Below are 23,100 nucleotides of genomic sequence, written 5' to 3'. Positions count from 1 at the left end.
TTTTTTATTAATTTTGACGAAAGAATTACTAAACAGCATAGTAGGTAGATACCTACCTACATAATGCAAAATTCTAATTTTCAGACGAAAATCCAATGCGTGCAAAAAGGTAGAGCGATAACTGACTGGCTCAACGAATTAAGAATGCTGAAAATATTATTTGAAACACTGAATTATCGTAAAATAATTGGAAAAAAAACCATTTTAAATAATAAGGTACTTAGTTCTCTCCGAGGTAATCGTTTTTTTAACCCCCGACACAAAAGGAGGGGTGTTATACATAAGTTTGACGTGTGTATCTGTGTACCTGTGTATCTGTCTGTGGCATCGTAGATCCTAAACTAATGAACCGATTTTAATTTTGTTTTTTTTTTGTTTGAAAGATGGCTTGATCGAGAGTGTTATTAGCTATAATCCAAGAAAATCGGTTCAGCCGTTTGAAAGTTATCAGCTCTTTTCTAGTTACTGTAACCTTCACTTGTCGGGGGCGTTATAAATTTTTAATATACACTTGCTCTGTACAGCCTTTCTAAGCGTTTCTAATAGTCCAGCCGGTCCAAACCATTCATTACTGTAACCCATAACAAAACCATGTTATCATAGCTCGGAATTTCAAACAGGTCGTTTTGCTAACCTAAAATAATATTATTACGTAGTATAAAAATTATAAACAGAAGCTATGAATGGATGACTGGACCACAGGTGTGCTGGTTACCTAACTATGTAACTAATAACTATGGTCCAAAGTTTTAATATAAGTAATTTGATTTGTTCACGGGGGCGACATAATCACGAAGTGATTAAGCCCCGGCAAAAAATTAAAAAAAAACCCATGGTCCAATCGGAGACGTAGGTATAAAGCTACGGCCACACATGGACTTAGTGGAAGTATTTTATTTATTTTATTTTTATTTAAAGGTTTACTAGCGATTTAACATAAACTTAATAACTATAATAAATACACTGGTTAATAATATAATAATACATTGGTTTTTCTATCATGCTCAACTATGTTAAATCATTTAAAAGTAAACACTACATGCAAATTCCGTACAAATACCACAAAGAGTTACAAAGAGGATATTATGCTAACTAACGATTTTTCTAGTTCAATGCAGTATGAAAGATAGGTACATATTATATTTAAAATGAATAAGCAAGATAAAAAATGAAAATTAACTAGGTACATTATCTAATGATACAATTTTTAAAGTTTATACTGTTACTGAAGTATAGCCCTTAGGTTAAAAAGCGACCAAGTGCGAGTCAGACTCGCGCACCAAGGGTTCCGTAGGTACTCGGGTATTTTTTCTGACGTTTTGTATGATAAGTCAAAAACTATTATGCATGAGAATAAATAAAAATCTGTTTTAGAATGCGCAGGTAAAGCCCTTTCATATGATACCCCACTTGGTACTGTTAAATGATTTTGAAAATTGAAAATACTAATTAATTATTATTGGTTCATTTTAATTTTCCAGTCAAGTCTCTGCTCTATCTAAATAATAAACAATGCCAACAAACTCATAAACACACGGGCGAATAAAATTTAAATATTGTTCGAAACAGTTAACCGAGCGTAACGGAAAAGAGCAAGTCTGTAGAGTTAGCAAAAACTGCGCCAAATATGGCCGCCACGCCTCAATGGAGAGACAGCGTGAGAAATAGTGCGGGCGAAATCACTGCATTTTGGTTTATCGATAATTTTTTTTTGTATTCCCATTTTTTTTTCGATTGCATGTTAAAAACTAGATTAGGTTACTTACATAGATATAGCGATAGCGTATAGTGATTATGATTTAAGATATATCGATAGATAGGAGTATTTTTAATCAAATAAACTTTTACATGTAGATATTTTCGAATCGTCAATTGCCACTGGTTCGGAACGCCTTTCCTACCGAGAAGAACCAGCAAGAAACTCAGTGGTTACTGTTTTTAAAGATTCTATTTACAATATTACAATATTGTCTGCTTCCAATTCACGGGGTTTGGTGTTTGATTCCAGGCCCGCGTCTCTAACTTTTCGAAGTTAGGTTAGGGTAGTTAGTTAGTTAGAAATTCCAAAAAATACATTATCACTTGCTTTAACAGTGAAGGACAACATCGTAAAGAAACTTGATGCCTGAAAGTTCTTCATAATACTGCTAATCCACACATGGCCAGCGTGGTGGACTACGTCCAAAACCCTTTTCATTCTGAGATAAGAACTTGTTCAGTAGTGAGCTGGTGATGGGTTGATACTGATGATGATGATTATACTATAGGTGTACCATATCGCTTTAGTGATATGGCTCATGGGGAAGGGTATGGGTTACGGGAGTGAGATATTGACAACTCTTTGATTTTTACGTCAACTGTCTTTTTTTCCACAACCGCGTTCTAACTCACTAGTCACGAACTGTCTTAGTGATACGGTACGTAAATATAGGCATACCATAATGAAGTCGTCTATAATCGAAATTAGTAAATAATAAGTTTTCTTTAGAGGTCTAGGTAGTTTTAATATTTAATTTTTAGCTGAAGAGACGTATCTGTAAAACAGGGCAGAGATAAAAATATTTTTTAATATTGAATTTTCCATGAAGTTAGAATAACAAAGATAACGAATATTTTGTACGCTGGAGTCTATTAAGTAATACAAAAAAAAACTTTCTATCTAGGCTCTCGGACAATCATTAGCTAAAAATTAAAACACACCATAATCATTGTTTTTGTTTAAACAAAAACAATTATTAAACAAAAAAGTATCACAGGTAGCCTTTTAATTTTTGAAATCTATATTTAAACTTTTAAAAATATAATATTATTGTACTTACTGTATAAATATTGTTTAAAAAATAGCAAAAAATATGTGCGTGTGTAAAAATTTATGTGCTGTCTTAATATAATACACTAAAAGCTTCAGTAGTTCTTTTTTCTCGTAAATTTTTTTAAACACAAATAAATGAAAAACAAAAAGTACAGTTTGATTTCGTAGTAAAAACCGTACCAAACATGGCAGCCACGGTTCAATAGAGACAGCGATAGCGTGAGAAATAGTGATGTGAATTAGACGTGTTTTTGCTTATCGATACAAATTATACTTCAAATTGCGAATGTTGAAAGGTTCTATCTATTAACGAAATATTTTGTTTGAGAAACACTTTAATTGTACTTTGTTTTAAATGATACAAGCTTTAAAAGAACATATTTTCTCAAACGCTTACAGAGCTCTTAAATAAATCTTTTCAATATACCTCTGAAATAAATCTGTTTGGATTATGTTCTGTTGAAACGATTTCAACAGATAAATTAGATAAAAACTAAGTTTTAAACAAAGTAACACATAAATACTAAAACATTTAAAAGATATTATATTTGAATATTTTAAAATTAAAAATGGTACTTTTTATTCTAATAAATTTCGACGCAGTGCTTTCAAATAGTCAGGAAATGGTAATAAAACTACCACTGCTAGTGAAGCTGTATTCTTTAATAGTCACAAAAACTAGAACAAATATGGTCGACTCGGTTCAATAGAGGTGTATCGTGAGAAACAGTGTTTGGGAATTGATAAAACAATCCTTACAACTTATTACTGAACCAAATATAGCATGATTAAAGGCACCCCACCCCACTGATGTTTATAGAAAAAATTTCCATCACACTTTTTTAAGCAACTGTCTAAAATGGTAAAGACTTGATGTTATTCAAATTAGGTTTTTTCAAAGATAAGTTATGGTGAATCCGTTTATATATTAACTTAGAGATGACAGCAAAATGATAGCATACTAGGTAGGTGCGCCTTTAAGGCCATGACTTACTCGTATGACTGAAAATAGAAACATTAAAATGTCAAGTTGAACTGCTTTATCGATTTTGATGAATTTATCATTAAATCACAAGTAGGTCCTTATTAGGCATATATATTTATTATTTATATTTTATTAAGTATCTATATATTTTGGCGATTTTTATTGAATTAAACATGCAAAATCACAATTGAAACCTTCGATATTAAATAACCAAGTTTACTTTCACTTCAACCTTATTCAAATTAATAATCTAGTTTTAATTTTTAACATAATATTTTCGATTTTTTTTTTCTACTTGTGGAGTTAATCAGATCTATGTTAGAAAATACCATGCAAATTATTTATTTATAAAAATTACTGAACCAATTTTGATAAAATATAGCAAGATAATCACAAGCTGAGAGTGCTCAAGTTCTTTCGATAAAAAAAATATAAATGGGTACGTAGAGGATTAAAAAAGATATGCGCTGAACTAAGAACCTTCTCCTTTCAAGAGTCGATTAAAAGCTGAGCGCCTGAATAGGTAATTATTCACCCTATCATAAGTAGTTAATTAGATACCTAAGTGTACCAATCATAGGGTGAAATGTGGATTTAATTATGGAATAGTTTATTAAGAAGAGTTGAAGTTAAGGTTTTTTTAATTGCGCAATTTAATGCATGCCTGCTCGCGGAAATTTTATCGATCTTTAAAAAGTTCATGCAAAGAAAAAATACACGCGTTGAGTTATTGTTTTATATCAAAATTATCGGTCAAAAGTAATGTAATGAATGGTTTTCAACTGTCATTTGAGCTGCACTTATCTGTAGACATCGATAAATTTGATTCATCGCCCATTAAAGTTGTCGATAAATTTAAATCATTATGTTGTAAAAAATAAACCAATAAACTACAAACATCACTACCGGCGTCCATTTCCGACCAATGACCGCAAAAAAGTACGAGAATAATTACATTTTAAATATCGAACGTGGCCCAACGCTGACCTTAAAAGGAAGCCATTCGATGGGAGATGTATTAAAAATTGAAATAACAACTTGCATCGACCGTTTTAGATAGAGAAAAATTATAGACGTCGCACCGCTACGCTTGCAAATTAGATCGTAAAGCGATAAATTTAAAGAACTATTTCCAATAAACATTAGCGCAGCAGATGTTGCTCGAAATGAAGATTAGGGGAACTAAGGCATAAAAAGCGGTCAGCCAATCGGGGGCCGCTCTGATCCCCTATTCCTTTCACACATCGGCTACACCGTTCTTTCTAATGCTCATATTTTTTGCCATCTTATTCTAATTCCTCATTCAAATGGCTCGCATCGAATTCCAGGGGCCCGTAACCTTTCCGCCGTAGGACTCTTAATTACATTTTTCATTTACCGCGTTTAAGGTAAAGGTATTTTGTAATAGTTACATTCTATTAAGCCTTACTCTTGTTATCGGGTGCTCAATAATGATTTCGGGTAAAAGAAACAATTAAACTATAAATGTTATAATGGTATCTATTGAAGTTATTACGTTTTTTCGTGGCCATGCGTGGTTGCATGCATGTTGGCGTGATGGGAATATACATACAACCGTAATATTTATGTCTATAAGATAATTGTTTTCATTATACCGCAGTTGTCGCTTTTTTGCACTCAAGTGTACCAGTTTATGCAAAATATGTATGTTTAAATTAACCTGATATTTTTATTGGTACAAAGTTAGTACGTGTTTTGCATAAAAATATAATTTCGCAAGTGACTCCGTTATTGCTAGCGATAATAAACATTACATATTTATTGATTTAGATACAAATCGTTATTTTAATTACAATTATTAACGAAATTCATATTCTCATATTCATTCATTCATTCTCTATATAATTTTAAAGACCTAAAGAATATTATACAGTATAGCAATAAATTTCAATTAAATGCAATTATTTTTCGCCAGATTATTCTAAGCACCTACCTACAATTATTGGAATTTCAAATAAGTGGTAGAGCCATATAATAACGGTAGATAGACTTGACCTTTCCTAAAAGCCTGTAAAATACAACGATATACAATTCAAATTGGTTATAAGTACAATAAATAGTTCCATAAAATTTTATTATAACGAGATAAACTTTTTTAAGAAGGTTTTAGAAGTTCTACACATCACTATCACTATTCACTACATACAAAATACAAATGCCTCCGCTGGGTTGCCTGTACTCGCTATTCTCAGAGTTAGAAACTGAATAAATTTTGTTAAAAAATATTTGATAAATAATACTAAACACCTATCTAAGTTATTTCTGTAGATTCCACCAATGGATATAGACAAATTAATATCAAGAATTTGGTGTATAATTTATAAAGGTTTATTTATGAATCTACCAAGTCTTGATGATTGTCGGTTAAGTTGTTAAAAATCAACCACCTGAGAGCTTTCTTGGTACCGTGTACCAAGAAAAGTAAGTGTAAGTTATATGTGAAGCATTGATGTAGGAGTAATCTAGAGTTTCTCCCAGGAATAAGATTCAAAATGAGGAGATCCGTATTAGAAAAGGTCACTGATATAGCCCAAACTATTAGAAAGCTGAAGTGGTAGAGGGTAGGCCATGCTTTTTGTAGAGACGATGGCCACTAGAGCCACAAAAAGTCCTAAAGTGGAGAACATGGTATAAATAATCGTTACGCCCTCCAGCACAATGGCCCAAACAATTTATTTTAGAAATATTCCTCTTAAGTAGATTAAAAAAAATGCTACGTTACAAATAAATTTTCTAAAATTAACTAGCAATTTATAAAAATATACCTGAAAATACAACCAAAAATCTGTGGAAACATTGTGCTACCAGTGCAAAGCCCTGGGCTGATCACTAGCACATATTTAAAGGTTTAAACGTATACAATGTGGTCAATAAGTAGATTATGCAAGTATTACTTGATAATAAATCAAGCGTAGTATGTATAAATACATATTTAATTCAACTTGATGTTTTAATTAAGTATCTATCTTGAAGTTACGCCAGACAATGAGTTATTGTATGCAGCTTTGGGATTTATTTTTATCGTTCTGGTACTTTTCCGCTATTTTGTCCGCTGTGACGCTGTGAAAGGGTGAATTGAAATCCGGATGGTCTCAGATCCAAACCACACCTGTTGGTTTGTTTTTGTAGCCACTCTTAGTAGAACAATGGGATCGAAGACGAAGATAGACGTTAAAAATATTTCTTTTTGTTTAAAATAATCTAGATAAGTTTTAAGTTGCTGCTTGATATTTTATTACGGTATAGTAAGTAGGTAGTATATAATATTGGGAAACACAGTCATAAGTAAGAAACATTGCTAATAATTACCTATTATTTTTTGTATGAAAAATATAATAATATCATTGTTTAATACGTGATTTTACCTGTTTATTTGGTAACGCTGAAATCCATCCAATAAAATTATATATGCGTAAGTGTGCCTGTCAAAACTGTGACCTTTTCACAAGAGGGGTCTCTCCGTCACTCGCTCCATACACACGTAGTTCCAATTTTATTTGAATATTAAGCAACCAAAGTCGATGTAATTTTGCAGACATATTCTAGAAATTAATATCTATGCCTGTGGTTTTCCAGATTTCTGTTAAAATATTCGGTTCCAAAGTTACGCGGTCTTAAAAATTCACATACAAACTTTTGAGCCCCTGTAATTTTAAAACTACATATTTTTAGAAAAATTAGCTTAATATTCAAATGAAATTGGAACTACGATTGTATGGAGTAAGTGACAGAGAGAACCCTGTTAATACTATAGGTACCTAATAGAGATATAGAGACGACACATTTTTCATACCTATTAGGTATTTGTATAGATATAAAATATTTTTTTTAATTAACTTTAATAAAAAAACTTGTTTTTTTTTAAATAGAAAGATTAAAATTTCAAAATGAGTTTGTAACACCTGCCTTTAACCGTGAATTTAAACCTGGAATTAAAATGGCGACAAGACAAATCACAACCGGCCGTGAGCGGAGGTGTTCGGATTCGCGACATCCTGAACAGATTTGAACTCTTACGTCACGACGGACGCATGTGTGTGATTGTACTATTGTAGACTAGGTAGGTACCTACCTACATACGACCACTCAATTGTTTCAAAATTGGACTATGTACTTTATAATCTATACCTACCTGCCGGCTAGCATGGGCAGTAGATAAAAATTATATCCCCGATTATATCCATTGATGTCATACAAATCAGTGGATATAATCGGGGATATAATTTTTATCTACTGCCCATACTAGCCGGGCTGTAGCCTACAACTTCGTCCCTGCCCGGCATGGGCAGTAGATAAAAATTATATCCCCGATTATATCCACTGATTTCTATGACATCAGTGGATATAATCGGAGGATACAATTTTTATCTACTGCCCATACTAGCCGGGCTGTAGCCTACAACTTCGTCTCTGCCCGGCATGGGCAGTAGATAAAAATTATATCCCCGATTATATCCACTGATTTCTATGACATCAGTGGATATAATCGGGGGATACAATTTTTATCTACTGCCCATACTAGCCGGGCTGTAGCCTACAACTTCGTCCCTGCCCGGCATGGGCAGTAGATAAAAATTATATTCCCGATTATATCCACTGATTTCTATGACATCAGTGGATATAATCGGGGGATACAATTTTTATCTACTGCCCATGGTAGCCGGGCTGGACTATAATTTTTTTACCCACGACCCAAAAAGAGGGGTGCTTATATAAATTTGACGTGTGTATCTGTGTATCTATCTGTGGCATCGTAGCTCCTAAACTAATGAACCGATTTCAATTTAGTTTTTTTTTTGTTCGAAAGGTGGCTTGATCGAGACTGTTCTTAGCTATAATCCAAGAAAATCGGTTCAGCCGTTTGAAAGCTACCAGCTCTTTTCTAGTTACTGTAACCTTCACTTGTCGGGGATGTTATAAATTTTTAATTTACACTTGTAATTTTCTTGGTATAAAGTTAGCTACACTTATATAACATCAGAATAAAAAGCTAAGGCTGATTTTTTCGAATTTTTAGATGGAGATTTAACTAATTTAACTACAAGAATTCCATGGAATCTCGTGATTAACTTAGTTTAATCTCTATTGAAATGCATTCGTTCGAAGAACCAGCGTACTGGGTAGGCATCTCTGTGCCTTTGATTAAGTTGGATTTATCGGTTTATCTGTGAAAAAGTAACACGCCTTCGCTTTTACCTACTACCATATTATCATAAAGTATCTAACAAATCCAACAAGTGACTATCAAAATGTGTACAATGTCAAATATTTTGAATACATATACGATTTCACTTTGACTTGACTTTTACATTTATTATTAAAGATTAACACATGAAGATGAAAAGATTTAAAAATTTGATAATTATCGCTGATACTCGCATATTAATTATGTAATTAATGACAATCCAATTTGATAGCAAGTGCAAAGTAGGACTACTTAGATGTGAACAAAATAGATTTTATCGATAACTAATTATTATTTGCGATGCGACATCACTAATTTCTCAAAAATAAGTAAGTATAAGTAACAAAAGTATACCTAAGTATAAGTAAAAATAAGTATTATTATCAGCTAATATTGTAATAGTTAATATTGTAATTTAAAATAGGTAGGTATGAATGACATTAAAAAATAAATAATATCTTAATTTTATTTTAATAAAACATCAATAGCAATTATTTTCAATCCATTCAATTTATTAATTAATTAAATTCAATTCAATAATACCAAATTAAGATTTCAATCGCGTAACAATCTTTTTGGCATTTCTTTAAATATGGATAAGAATTCTATCAATATTTTTAATTAATTAAGTAATTGTTATCAAAGGATTGAAATATTAGCCCTTTTTAATTTATTTATTTCTTATCAATATTTTATACTGGTTAGTACAATCAATGCGAAAATCGTTTTCTAAACCGTCTCAACATCTTAACAGTTTATACGCGACTGTACCTACTTGTATCTGTTTGTAACATTGACCGACCTACGTAACAACCTGTAGACTAGTTTGAATGGGTGTTCAAGTCTTAGGACTAAGTCTTGTGTTCTTGATATTCCTTATGTAACACCTGAAACATTTGCTTTATTACACTATCGCCTAACTAGTTACAAGTGTAAATTAAAAATTTATAACACCCCCGACAAGTGAAGGTTACAGTAAGAACTAGAAAAGAGCTGATAACTTTCAAACGGCTGAACCGATTTTCTTGGATTATAGCTAAAAACACTCTCGATCAAGCCACCTTTCAAACAAAAAAAAAAACTAAATTAAAATCGGTTCATTAGTTTAGGAGCTACGATGTCACAGACAGATACACAGATACACACGTCAAACTTATAACACCCCTCTTTTTGGGTCGGGGTTTAAAAAAGCAGCGTGTTTTCAGGGTTACCTATTGTATGTAGGTATGTGAGTTTTTTATTCCACCATAACTTCAAGAGATTTCGAAGAACTGATTTGAATGTGAGCTATCGTTAGAATTCTTACATCATCCTGAAGTGATACTGTTATATTTTTTTTTTTTGAAAAATGAAGGAAAAATCAATAGGTATGGCTGTTTGTTGTATTGCACCATTTCCAAACTTTTTCCGATTTTTTACTTATTACTTAGTTCATTTTTTGGCAGAACAGTATTTTTCTTGTAAGTATTTTTTTTCTAATTTTTATTGTTTTGATTATACTTCTGGTACAATTTCGAATAAAGGGTTTGATTTGCGACCGAAATTTATAAATAACTAGCTGATGCCCGCGACTTCGTCCGCGTGGATATAGGCTTTTCGAAATCTCGTGGGAAGTCTTAGATTTTCTGGGATAAAAAGTAGCCTATGTCCGTTCCCGGGATGCAAGCTAACTTTGGACCAAATACGTAGTTAATGCTACCGACTCTGTCCAAGTTTAATTAAATTTTTTAATGGAATCCCATGGGACCTCTTTATTTTTCCAGGAAAAAATGACACACATTCGCATTTATAATATTATTTTATTAACCCCCGACCCAAAAAGAGGGGTGTTATAAGTTTGACGTGTGTATCTGTGTATCTGTGTATCTGTCTGTGGCACCGTAGCGCCTAAACTAATGAACCGATTTTAATTTAGTTTTTTTTTGTATGAAAGGTGGCGTGATCGAGAGTGTTCTTAGCTATAATCCAATATAATCGGTTCAGCCGTTTGAAAGTTATCAGGTCTTTTCTAGCTACTGTAACCTTCACTTGTTATAAATTTTTAATTTACACTTGTCTTTATTTTAATTATGTGTTCTCAGTACAATAAGAAGCTATTTACTCTAACATTGTATCCACTTAAAAGCTTGCAACAGTTACGCAATATCACTTTATCTCACGCAATTTTATAATTCTCCCGACACGAAAGGAATGAAGTCTATCCATAAGTTTAGAAAAAAAAACTGAGGGAAAAAATCATAATAAAGTGAGTCTATAGAAGGATATTTATTAATGATAATTAAGGGGGAGTAATGCCGACAATCCTATGCGCATATTCGCGATGTGCCGAACAAGGACATAGTGCGTTTCCGCGTTGATTCACACTGTGCGGCCCGCGGCACGAGCGGGTAGCGGGGTTTCGATTTTTTTTAAGTGGTGATAAACTTGAAAACTAGAACCCGACTACGATCATCTTAACAGGGCTCTCTCCGTCACTCACTTCATACAATCGTAGTCCCAATTTCATTTGAATATTAAGCAACCAAAGTTCATGAAATTTTGCAGACATATTCTAGAAACTAATATCTGTGCCTGTGCTTTTTAGATTTTTCTAAAAATATGTAGTTTTAAAAATACAGAGGCTCAAAGATTTGTATGTGAATTTTTAAGACCGCGTAACTTTGAAACCGAATATTTGAACGGAAATCTGGAAAACCCCAGGCATAGTAGTACATACTATATTAGTATATACACAACATATTAGTTCCCGGAACGTTTCTACAAAATTCCATTGAGTATGATTGGTTAGTGTTCCAACGAGAGACGAACTACGTTTGTATGGAGCGAGTGACGGAGAGTCCCCGGGTCGGGAGGCGCACTTCATTGATGCGCCTCAGACGTGGAGTTAGGGGGTCTCGCGAGTGGGTCCTCGTAAAAGGATCGACCTCGGCCGATGTCGCTGGCTGGGTCGCGGTTGATTGCTTCGGTGTTCCCGTGACCCAGTCACCAGGCGACGCGCAAGGGTGCCGCTGGGGTTTAGTGGGTATTCCGGTCGCCTCTCAGCCGGTGAGTCCCACATACCCTCCCTCAGCTGGCTGGCTGGCTGGTTGGTCTACGGCTGGCTGGCGGAGGGATGCGTAAATGCATTCCCCGACGATAAAAAAAAAAGGAAGGTAGGTATAAATTAGTTAATTATAAGAAAATTTGTTTACTCATGCCTATAAATTCTCGCATACGTATTCCAACATTCTACGCTTAGGTATAGAAGCTAGAACATTATTTAATTAACTTTGATTGAACTTAATTAATTTGCTTGTCTGCAGTGTAAAAACTTCACTGCGTGTTTACAGTTTTATTTATTGGCATAAATAAAATAAAATAAAAAAGTTATGCCTTTAATTTTTTTTACGAAATGATAACGTTTCAATTTGGAATGGCTTAGCTTGAAATGATAATGTTGGTCTATTACTTTCTTCATAACCTTTTACTAGGCACTTAATTAAGCACTTTCTTTGCCAATAAGCAATAACAATACCAAAACTCCGCGTTTAAATCGTTTTAAGTATCAATTTTTGCAACTAATAATAATTAATCTACTTTTTGACCTCTTATTCATTGTCACATAATGAAAAAGAAATTCTACGCTGGCCCGCTACCGCTTATGCCATTTTTAAGTGCATCCGCTGTCGCTTATGATTGATACCGCGCGCACACACACAAATGCATCCTGAGTCAGCGTGACCTTGGAATAGAATAGTCTAATCGCAGTTTTAGCCAATCAGCATTCGACGCACGCGCCGCTTTGTTTGCTATACAGATGTTATTTCGTTTGCAATCGCCTTGTAATGTCGTGCTAATGTTTAGTTTATGTTTGACGACTAAAGAGGGGTCTCTCCGTCACTCGCTTCATACAAACGTAGTTCCAATTTCATTTGAATATTAAGCACCCAAAGTCCATGAAATTTTGCCGATATATTCTAGAAACTCATATCTTTGCCTGTGGTTTTCCAGATTTCTGTCAAAATATTCGGTTTCAAAGTTACGCGGTCTTAAAAATTTACATACAAATCTTTGAGCCCCTGTAATTTTAAAACTACATAGTTTTAGAAAAATCTAAAACACCACAGACACAGATATTAGTTTCTAGAATATGTCTGCAAAATTTCATGGACTTTGGTTGCTTAATATTCAAATTAAATTGGAACTAAGATTGTATGAAGCGAGTGACGGAGAGAGCCCTGTTAAGGCATGATTTATTTTACGCCTAGCCACCACGGACTTGGAGTAATTAGGTACTTACTTACTTAGCTGCAGGTTATTTGGTCCATGCGTGAAAACCTTCATCATATCTAATCAACTCATCGCGTCGCCGCGCTGACTCCCTACTGAGCAGAGAGTTATTCTGAGTTAAAATGGTTGTAACACACAGACGGATAGACAGACAAACTGGATGAAGCTATAAGGGTTCCTCGTATTAATACGGACCCCTAAAAAGCTAATCAGTCTCAGACTTAGTCACACAAAATCAGAAAAAAAAGAAGAGAGAAATTGAAGAGTTGCTAAACAGTTCTAATCTGTGACAGAAATCACACTAATATTATAAATGCGAAAGTGTGTCTGTCTGTCTGTCTGTCTGTTACGTTTTCACGGCCCAACCGCTGAACCGATTTTAATGAAATTTGGTACAGACTTGGAATACATTCCGGGGAAGGACATAGGCTACTTTTTATCCCGGAAAATCTATCTAAAAAAATCGAAATCCACGCGGGCGAAGCCGCGGGCATCCCCTAGTAAGCTCATAATTTTCCACAAGAGCGGCGCCGCGGTAAAAAGATAGTCATGAATAACATTGTAAAGCACTTTGTACGTACTTAATATGAGTGCCGGTTGCGTTTTAATTTAGTTAGTAGTACTTCTACTTAGTAGTGAGCCAATTAAGACAAGCGTTCGCTATGACAATATTGTAGAAAATAATTCGCTAACCATAATCTCTGTTTAGAGATAAACATTTCCGGTGTAACTTAATGTATTATTACTTTTTAACCCCCGACCCAAAAAGAGGAGTGTTATAAATTTGACGTGTGTATCTGTGTATCTGTCTGTGGCATCGTAGCTCCCAAACTAATGAACCGATTTTAATTTAGTTTTTTTTGTATGAAAGGTGGCTTGATCGAGAGTGTTCTTAGCTATAATCCAAGAAAATCGGTTCAGCCGTTTGAAAGTTATCAGCTCTTTTCTAGTTATTACTGTAACCTTCACTTGCCGGGGGTGTTATAAATTTTTAATTTACACTTGTTAACTATAATTTTGGTACATGAAAAATAAAAATAAATAATAATCCACGGATTTTTAGGGTTCCGTACTACAGAAGGAAAAAAGGAACCTTTATAGGGTCACTTCGTTGTATGTCTGTCTGTCGTGTCTGTCCGTTCGGGAGAAACAAAAGTTATAGTCATTGTAAAACACTTTGTACGTATTTACTATGAGTGATTTACTATGATATCAGTCCTTTTCTAGTTACTGTAACCTTCACTTGTCGGGGGTGTTATAAATTTTTGATTTACACTTGTCCTCCACACAGCATACTTAGTTTGTACCTATAGTACATCTCTGGTGGAAAAGCAGCCTAAAGAAAGCCTAGGCAGGTACATGTAACATGTCCCCTGTAATTTGGAGACATTTTCCAGGATTTAGTGGCACAAAGTGGCACAGCGCGCCACAATCATACGGCCTGGCGGACTGTGACTCTCTTATTGTAATTAGCGAGTCGACGACCCCTCCGCGGTACCTAGGTACTTACCTGAGTACTTAAAAATATAATTAGGAGGAGTTTATTCGTAGCACGCTCCATACAAAATTTTAGTACCTAGTGTAGAGCTACGGATGGGAGCCACGGATGCGCACGGACGGATAAATATTTATTTTGGTAAAACAATTTTACATAGAATACATAGAAATTGGGACCATTCCAGTAAGTGCCTAGTAGGCATTAAACTAATATCTATGCTTGTGATTTTCCAGATTTCTGTTAAAATATTCGGTTTTAAAGTTACGTGGTCTTAAAAATTCACATACAAATCTTTGAGCCCCTGTAATTTTAAAACTACATATTTTTAGAAAAATCTAAAAACACCACAGGCACAGATATTAGTTTCTAGAATATATCTGCAAAATTTTATGGACTTTGGTTGCTTAATATTCAAATCAAATTGGAACTACGATTGTATGGAGTAAGTGACGGAGAGAGCGTTGTTAAGTATCCATACCTACAGAAAAGCACGTTTATCCGTTGTTTGGCGTGATTGAAGGAAAAACCAAGAAACAAACACACTTCTACAAATAGATAGTAGTTTTTTTTTTATTCTAATATTTTTAAGGGACTTTTATAGGTGTCCTATATGCCAGCCCCATCGGTACAATCTAAATTAAAATTAAACTAGGTATATACCTAAAACTACAAAAATTTGAGAGAATCACTAACAAATTCATCATACACTTTCATTGCCGAAACACTCAAAGGTTTGTTTAAAATACAGTTGAAAATACCAATATTCATAAAATTTAAATTTAGTTCACACATTAGTGTTTCTCTCAAATTAGATAGTAGTTGATTACCTATCTAACCTTACCTAAGTACATTGCAATAATTTACTTTATTTTTTCTCTCTCGTCGGGCTTTTACAAAGATTAGCCAATGTCAAGTTTGTAGTTATTTGTAACAAGTTAGCTAAACTATACAAGTATGGACCCCGTCTGTGCCGTCGCTCGCCGACACACGCACGGCACCCCCTTAGAGCGCTTTCCAGTCAGTTTTAACAAAAAAAAAACACTCCAAAAAGGCAGAGCACGCCCACCAGCCAACACCAACACAGACGAAGTCCTAATTTACTTTTAAAAAATCATAATGAATTTTTCATACATTTCATATTTCATAGACTATTACAAATTAAGCCAAATTAATTAGCAACAAAAAGATTTCACTAGAAAAAGTTAAAAATTAAATTAAGCCGTAAAAAGTGTAAAACAATAAAAGCGCTATAAAATTAATTATTAATTAATTAATTAATTTTAGTTAATCTGTCAGTGTCCGAAACGCGCGGGTAACTTCACACGATTATAATCTGTTAAATAATAAAACTATACCAAGTCCAAGTAGGTAGGTATATACCTACTTGTTACCAGCCAAAGAGAATCTTTTAACTTAATAATATTAAGGTGCATATAGTTATAGACCTGGTCAGTGGCACAGACTTCTTGCTATTCCAGAATAAAAAACCGACCAAGTGCGAGTCAGAGTCGCGCACCGAGGGTTCCGTACTCGGGGAAGGAGACTCCTGTAGAAGCTCTTTAATTTTCCGGGATAAAAAGTAGCCCATGTGCTTATCCAGGGTATGATCTATCTCCATTCCAAACTTCAGCCAAATCCGTCCCATAGTTTTTGCGTGAAGGAGTAACAAACATACACACATACATATATGTGTGTATGTTATACGTATATATATACACACACAAACTTTCGCCTTTATAATATTAGTGTCTGTATAATATCATCAGATCTGGGCAGAAAGAACAAGAAAAGCTATTGGCGTAAGTATAACCACCACACTTCAGTGTACTGTGAAGGTACTTACTTAATCAAAATGACTGTTATACCAATGATCAAAATCCTTTACCCCTATATATTATAAACAGTTATCTATTCCCCTACCGTTTCATTCAATGCCATTAAAAATACATATTCAAGTAAGCAATGATCGTTGATGATCATTAAATCATCGAGATTAGCATAAAATGGCGGGAGGGCAAAAAAATCCAGTAAAATAATCATCGCGCTGCTTTTTCAAATGAATACATTTAAATTGTATGTTTTTGAACGCACTTTTTTACTTGCGTTTAAATTTGTAAATACTTGGGATGCTTTTTTTTTGCTATGTTACTTTGTGACTGGTGGGGAGCGAAAAATATTGTTGGGGTAGGTTTTTTTAGTTATTGATAGGTTTTGCGTTTGAATACAATCTGAAGTAATAAAGCAAGTGATGAGTTACTGAAATAGGTTGAAACTTGTACTGTCGTTAAATGGGTGCCTCTTAACTAACAATAATATATAAAAAAATGCTATGGGCACCTGTATGTACTTAGGTACTAATTGTAATTCCTTTTTTGTGATTCTACAATCATGTTTTGTTTTGGTTTATTGATCTTAAGGTATAGACCTCAGAGTACTTAGTTTTACTCGGAAAATTAAAGATTTCTGGTCTGATTCTGATTCGATTATTATTATCCACGCGGACGGAGTCGCGAGCATTAGCTAAACGTAATATATGTAAGCGTAATAAATTTTTATATTTGTGATTTTTTGTTTTTTTTTTTCAATAACAAATGTGAAGCATTGTACCGTCTGGTACCATCATTATCCTATGGTAATAAAGTCATAAGTATCTATGAAAAAAATAAATTAACCTTATTTGTTTTATCATTCCAGGTCTAGAACGGGTGGCAGAGGAGTTGATGGGTCGAAGAAAATGGAAACTATACCAAGACGGGTTAATACCAAAGCGCACCGAGGGAGAGCAGTCGAGCGACGAAGAGAGCATCGCTGCCTCCGACCCCCCGCCCGCGCTGAAGATCAAGACCATCGAGCAGATCAACGCGCCGGAGAAGCAGGAGAGAGCAGAGAGACCGGAGACGCAGGAGAACGAGGAGAAGGTAAGCCACACTACAATGTCGAGCGACGGAGAGACCATCGCTTCCTCCGACCCCCCGCCCGCGCTGAATATGAAGACCATCGAGCAGATCAACGCGCCGGAAAGAGCAGAGAGACTGGAGACGCAGGAGAACGAGGAGAAGGTACGTCACATTGCCACGCCGAACAAAAACCTGCACTCTAGATCAAGAAGCAGACTGACACACTGAAGAACCAGGAGAGAGTAGGTAGAACGAGGAGAATATACGTGACATTGTCTATCATCCAACTTCTGATGATGGAAGATGAACGATGGCAATCTGTTTGTTCTAATGGCAGCTGGTAGACCGAGCGCACGCCACGGCCTCGGGGGCGTACGGACTATCAAGTCCAACTAAGCAATCCATCCCAACGTCAACTTAAGCCGTGTTCCGAGTCTCATAGGAGGCTCCCTTAGGAGGGCGTTGTCCCCGATTATTTTTTCGAGCGTTAGAGTTCACCCTTTGTTTTCTATTGTGCAGGAGAAGCCGCGGAGAGAAACAATACTGGAGAGCCTCATCAAGAGGCCCGCCACGCAGCCCAAAGTGGAAGTGTCAGAGGAGCCAGCGGACTGGAAGCCCGCCGACCGCTGCTACTTCTGCGTCGACGGCGACAGGCCTGAGCCGCCCGACGGCCGGGCCGCCACCGGTGCTACCGTGAGTTCATCATCATGATCAACCCATCACGGGGCACGGGGCAGTGCCTTTTGTCTGGTGGAATCCCACCATCCACTTTTCACCAACTACTATTTTTTAAGATGGAAGCGGGCAAACCTGGAAGGGATATGGCAGTTTTATTAAACTCATACCCCTTTGGTTTCTACACGGCATCGTACCGGAACGCTAAATCGCTTGGCAGCACAGCTTTGCCGGTAGCGTGATCACTAGCCACGGAATAGGGATTAAATCACAAACAAGTATGGGACAGAAGTTTATTATAGAAGCAGGCGTTATTTCTAATTTTCGTCCAAGGAACCAAAAGCTTAATTTGCTATAATCCGCCAAACCAACGAAATCTGTATGGTACGCAGCACCACACAAATTCCAACACCACTCGACGCGCGTTTCGCCCCGACACCGGAGCATCCTCAGGAGATGTAGACCTTACAATGTCTAATTGCAAATGAATTTTGCTGCGTGCCATACAGATTTCGTTGGTTTGGCGGATTATAGCAAATTAAGCTTTTGGTTTCTTGGACAGAAGTTTGATGAGTCAAAATACCCTCTCTACCCTTTAGCTAAATCTCTTTGTTACGCATAAAAAAATTGAATAGGTATGCAGATGACCGATGACCCGTTTCCCTTTGCCTCTTGCCCCGGGGTCATCACGTCCGCAGGGGCGCGGGGGTAAGGGGGCGGCGCGTAGTAAGTACCGCCCTTGTTTTTTGGCAATCCGCCACGTTGCGTTTTGATACACGGTTATCTTTTATCTTTTAGTTTGGACCCGGGCCTTTCGTGTTGAGATATGTGTGCGAAATGACTGATTTATTATGCCTGCTTTGCGGGTTCAACGTAAGTTTCTTTTTTACTCTGTATTTTGGGTTCCGTACCTCAAAAGGAAAAATGAACCCTTAATAATAGGATCACTCTGTAGTCTGTCTGTCTGTCAAGATACCTATAGGGTACTTCCCGTTAACCTAGAATCATGAAATTTGGCAGGTAGGTAGTCTTATAGTCTTATAGCACAAATACAGGAATAAATCCAAAAACTGTGAATTTGTGGTTACATCATTTAAAAAAATTAAAAATGTGTTTAAATTTTCAAAGTATGGTAACTATACCAAATGGGGTATCATATTATAAAAGGGTTTTACCTGTAGTTACATTCTAAAACAGATTTTTATTTATTTTTATGCATAATAGTCTTTAATTTATCGAGCAAAATGTAAAAAAATACCCGAGTACGGAACACTCGGTGCGCAAGTCCAACTCGTACTTGGCCGGTTTTTTGGGTTCCGTACCTCAAAAGGAAAAAGGAACCCTATGATCACTGTGTTGTCCGTCTATCAGTGTGTATGCAAAACCCTTTTTCTGCCGCCACTTAGGTATATTTATTCCACGTCGCATATTTTATCTTGTTGATCTAGAATCATGAAAAGCAAGAAACAAGGTGGGTAGGTACTAAAGCACAAATACATGGAAAATCCGAAAATCGTTAATTTGTTTATGTATCTAGTTATGTCTATGTACTTAGAACTCAGAACATATCGAGTCTCCATACCTATTTGTAAGTTAATAAAATGCACATAAAATGCTATTAGTATATGTCAGGTAAGTAGGTATATATCGTAGCAAGGTTCCTCGATGAAATGATAAACATAATCCATTTAGTAAACCTTTATTTCTCTTGAACACTATTAATTATTATTTGTCGTGATTTTATTTCGTTTAAGTTATTCGTTAAAATTTGATTATTTCCTACTGAGTAGGTAATTCATACTTAAATCGGCCGTGAACGCTTCAACACTGACGGAGCATACCTAATATGGTCAGTAGATATATCTACTTACCGCCAAAATGGGCACAATTTTCATTTCTAATGAATTTATTCAAATCATAAATCAAAATTTAAAAAACCCCCGACACAAAAACCTCTATAAGAAAACTAGAAAAGAGCTGATAACTTTCAAACGGCTGAACCGATTTTCTTCGATAATAGCTAAGAACACTCTCGATCAAGCCACCTTTTAAACAAAAAGAAAATAAATTAAATTCGGTTCATTCGTTTAGGAGCTACGATGGCACAGAGAGATACACAGATACACACGTCAAACGTATAACACCCCTCTTTTGGGTCGGGGGTTTATACTTTCTACATTAAAATTTGAATGAAATCAAGACTTTACATTTTATCCTTAGGTACATATTTGTCAAATCAACTACTTACAACTATTTAATTTATGAAACGAAAACCTAACAGTTACAACTATACCACGAGTATATGCAACGACATATTATAAACCTACGAGTATAAAGACATAGGTAGGTCCCTTGGACCGGATTTCAAGTGATTACCTTGCCAGATGTTCGACTGGGGACGTACCTACCTACCTAGGTATATCTTGAGGTACACACAGTCAATAGGCACAATCTTTATGGACCTATACCTATAAGCGATCCTTTTAACAGGGCTCTCTCCGTCACTCGTTTCATACAATCGTAGTTCCAATTTCATTTGAATATTAAGCAACCAAAGTCCATGAAATTTTGCAGACATATTCTAGAAACTAATATCTGTGTCTGTGGTGTTTTAGATTTTTCTAAAAATATGTAGTTTTAAAATTACAGGGGCTCCAAGATTTGTATGTAAATTTTTTGGAATGAAATTGGAACTACGATTGTATGAAGCGAGTGATGGAGAGAGCCCTGTTAATTCTGGTATCTAGAATATGGCATTTATGACCTGATGGTAAAGCAGAAAGCTTTACTGAGAGATAAGAGGCCTTAGCGTAACTTTTCAAGTAGGTACTTAACGGAAGGTTATCTACAAGTTTAATTTAACTCTAAAGTTATACAAACACATTTGAAAATTGAAATATATTTATTTATAACCCGCACCATATATTTTTTTCCAATTAAAATTATAGCCAGTAGGTATCACCATCACTAAGTAATAATATGATGAAGGATTCTACTGATATCTGACATAGGTATACAAATCTTTTCAGGTACTTAGAATAAAGAAACACATGACACAATTAACCATGAAAACATTACACATCTTCTTAGGGTTCTTACCATTCATACGTCCGTCCGTCTGTCCGTCAGCGGGGTGTACGGTCTATCTCGTGAACCGTTAGGTATAGGTAGAGAGTTGATCACAGAATGTGCAAGTCTATTGCAGAATAATTAAAATTTCCAAATGGCCGCCTTTAAAAAAAAAACTTTTTTTGTTGTTGTTGTGGTACGTGACTGTGTGTGAACTAAGCTGTATTTTATCTTAAGCAGACGTCATGTAAAAAAAAAATATTACTTAATGTTAAAATGTGTGATTGTATGTGTGTGTGTAAAAAATGTGTGATTGTGGTCAAGCGCTTGCCTATAGTGAATAAAAAAAATAAAAAAACTTTTTTGGTTTTTAAGATTAGTAAAGGTATTTGTACCTATTTAGTAACGATTAGGTTTAATTATTCTAATAGATAAATACACTTACAATAATTTAGCAGTAGAATCTAGAACCGCAGGTGTGTGGGTAAAGTCATCTTAAATTCCTAGATGATTCAAAATGAACGGATACGGCCTTGGCCTTTAGCTCTACGGAGTATGGAGGATTTTATAGCCGAGTTTGATTGACTTAGTCAGAATTAATTGTACAGATATTAAATAATTCATTGTGTGTGCCTAATCGGGAATTATATTCAATCAATTCCATGTATCGTTTAATTTATTACCTATAGGTTGTTTTTAAGCTTCCACAATATATTAGTCTGTATGTTACAGCCATTAGAAAAATATCTAAAGTCTAAAAATTTCAAATTCATTAGTTTTGGTTCAACGTTCGCCAAATGCCAAAATTTCAGGTTTGTTACTCATTTAGTCTACAAACTAGCTACACCTGTGACACGCGGATAGCATAGTGACACTAAAATATGGCTCCGTTTTTAGCATTTGGCTACGGAACCCTAAAATGGCCATGCTTCATAATTAACAGGGCTCTCTCCGTCACTCGCTTCATACAATCGTAGTTCCAATTTCATTTAAATATTAAGCAACCAAAGTCCATGAAATTTTGCACACATATTCTAGAAACTAATATCTGTACCTGTGGTGTTTTAGATTTTTCTAAAAATGTGTAGTTTTAAAATTACAGGGGCTCAAAGATTTGTATGTGAATTTTTAAGACCGCGTAACTTTGAAACCGAATATTTTAACGGAAATCTGGGAAACCACAGGCATAGATATTAGTTCCCGGAACGTTTCTACAAAATTCCATTGAGTATGATTGGTTAGTATTCCAATGAGAGACGAACTACGTTTGTATGGAGCGAGTGACGAAGAGACCCCTCTTAAGCTGACGCTAGTAACGAGTTTCTTGAACAAGTAAAACTAGAGGCTTTAGTTAATAAGAAAACAGTTATACGTTTTAGAAGCAGAAGATTACAAGTGTAAATTAAAAATTTATAACACCCCCGACAAGTGAAGGTTACAGTAACTAGAAAAGAGCTGATAACTTTCACACGGCTGAACCGATTTTCTTGGATTATAGCTAAGAACACTCTCGATCAAGCCACCTTTCAAACAAAAAAAAAACTAAATTGAAATCGGTTCATTCGTTTAGGCGCTACGATGCCACAGACAGATACACAGATACACACGTTAAACTTATAACACCCCTCTTTTTGGGTCGGGGGTTAAAAACAAAACTAACTCAGTCTGTAACAGGTAACTGAAGAAAGT

General features: G+C 35.2%; 1 protein-coding gene across 3 annotated transcripts in view; it reads left to right on the top strand.

Moving 5' to 3' along the window:
• The window catches only part of LOC123877784 (mushroom body large-type Kenyon cell-specific protein 1), a 268,246-nt gene that overhangs the window by 183,878 nt on the left and 61,268 nt on the right, over nucleotides 1–23,100 (top strand). For all 3 annotated transcript variants that reach the window (XM_045924673.1, XM_045924672.1, XM_045924674.1), the window contains 2 exons: nucleotides 17,465–17,688; nucleotides 18,187–18,360. In XM_045924673.1, coding sequence (XP_045780629.1) covers nucleotides 17,465–17,688; nucleotides 18,187–18,360 — 398 coding nt within the window. The remainder of the gene's footprint in view (nucleotides 1–17,464; nucleotides 17,689–18,186; nucleotides 18,361–23,100) is intronic.

This window comes from Maniola jurtina, chromosome 24 (genome assembly GCF_905333055.1).
Source record: "Maniola jurtina chromosome 24, ilManJurt1.1, whole genome shotgun sequence".
NCBI classification, from domain to species: Eukaryota; Metazoa; Arthropoda; class Insecta; order Lepidoptera; family Nymphalidae; genus Maniola; species Maniola jurtina.
This window is presented reverse-complemented; position numbering and strand designations above follow the sequence as displayed.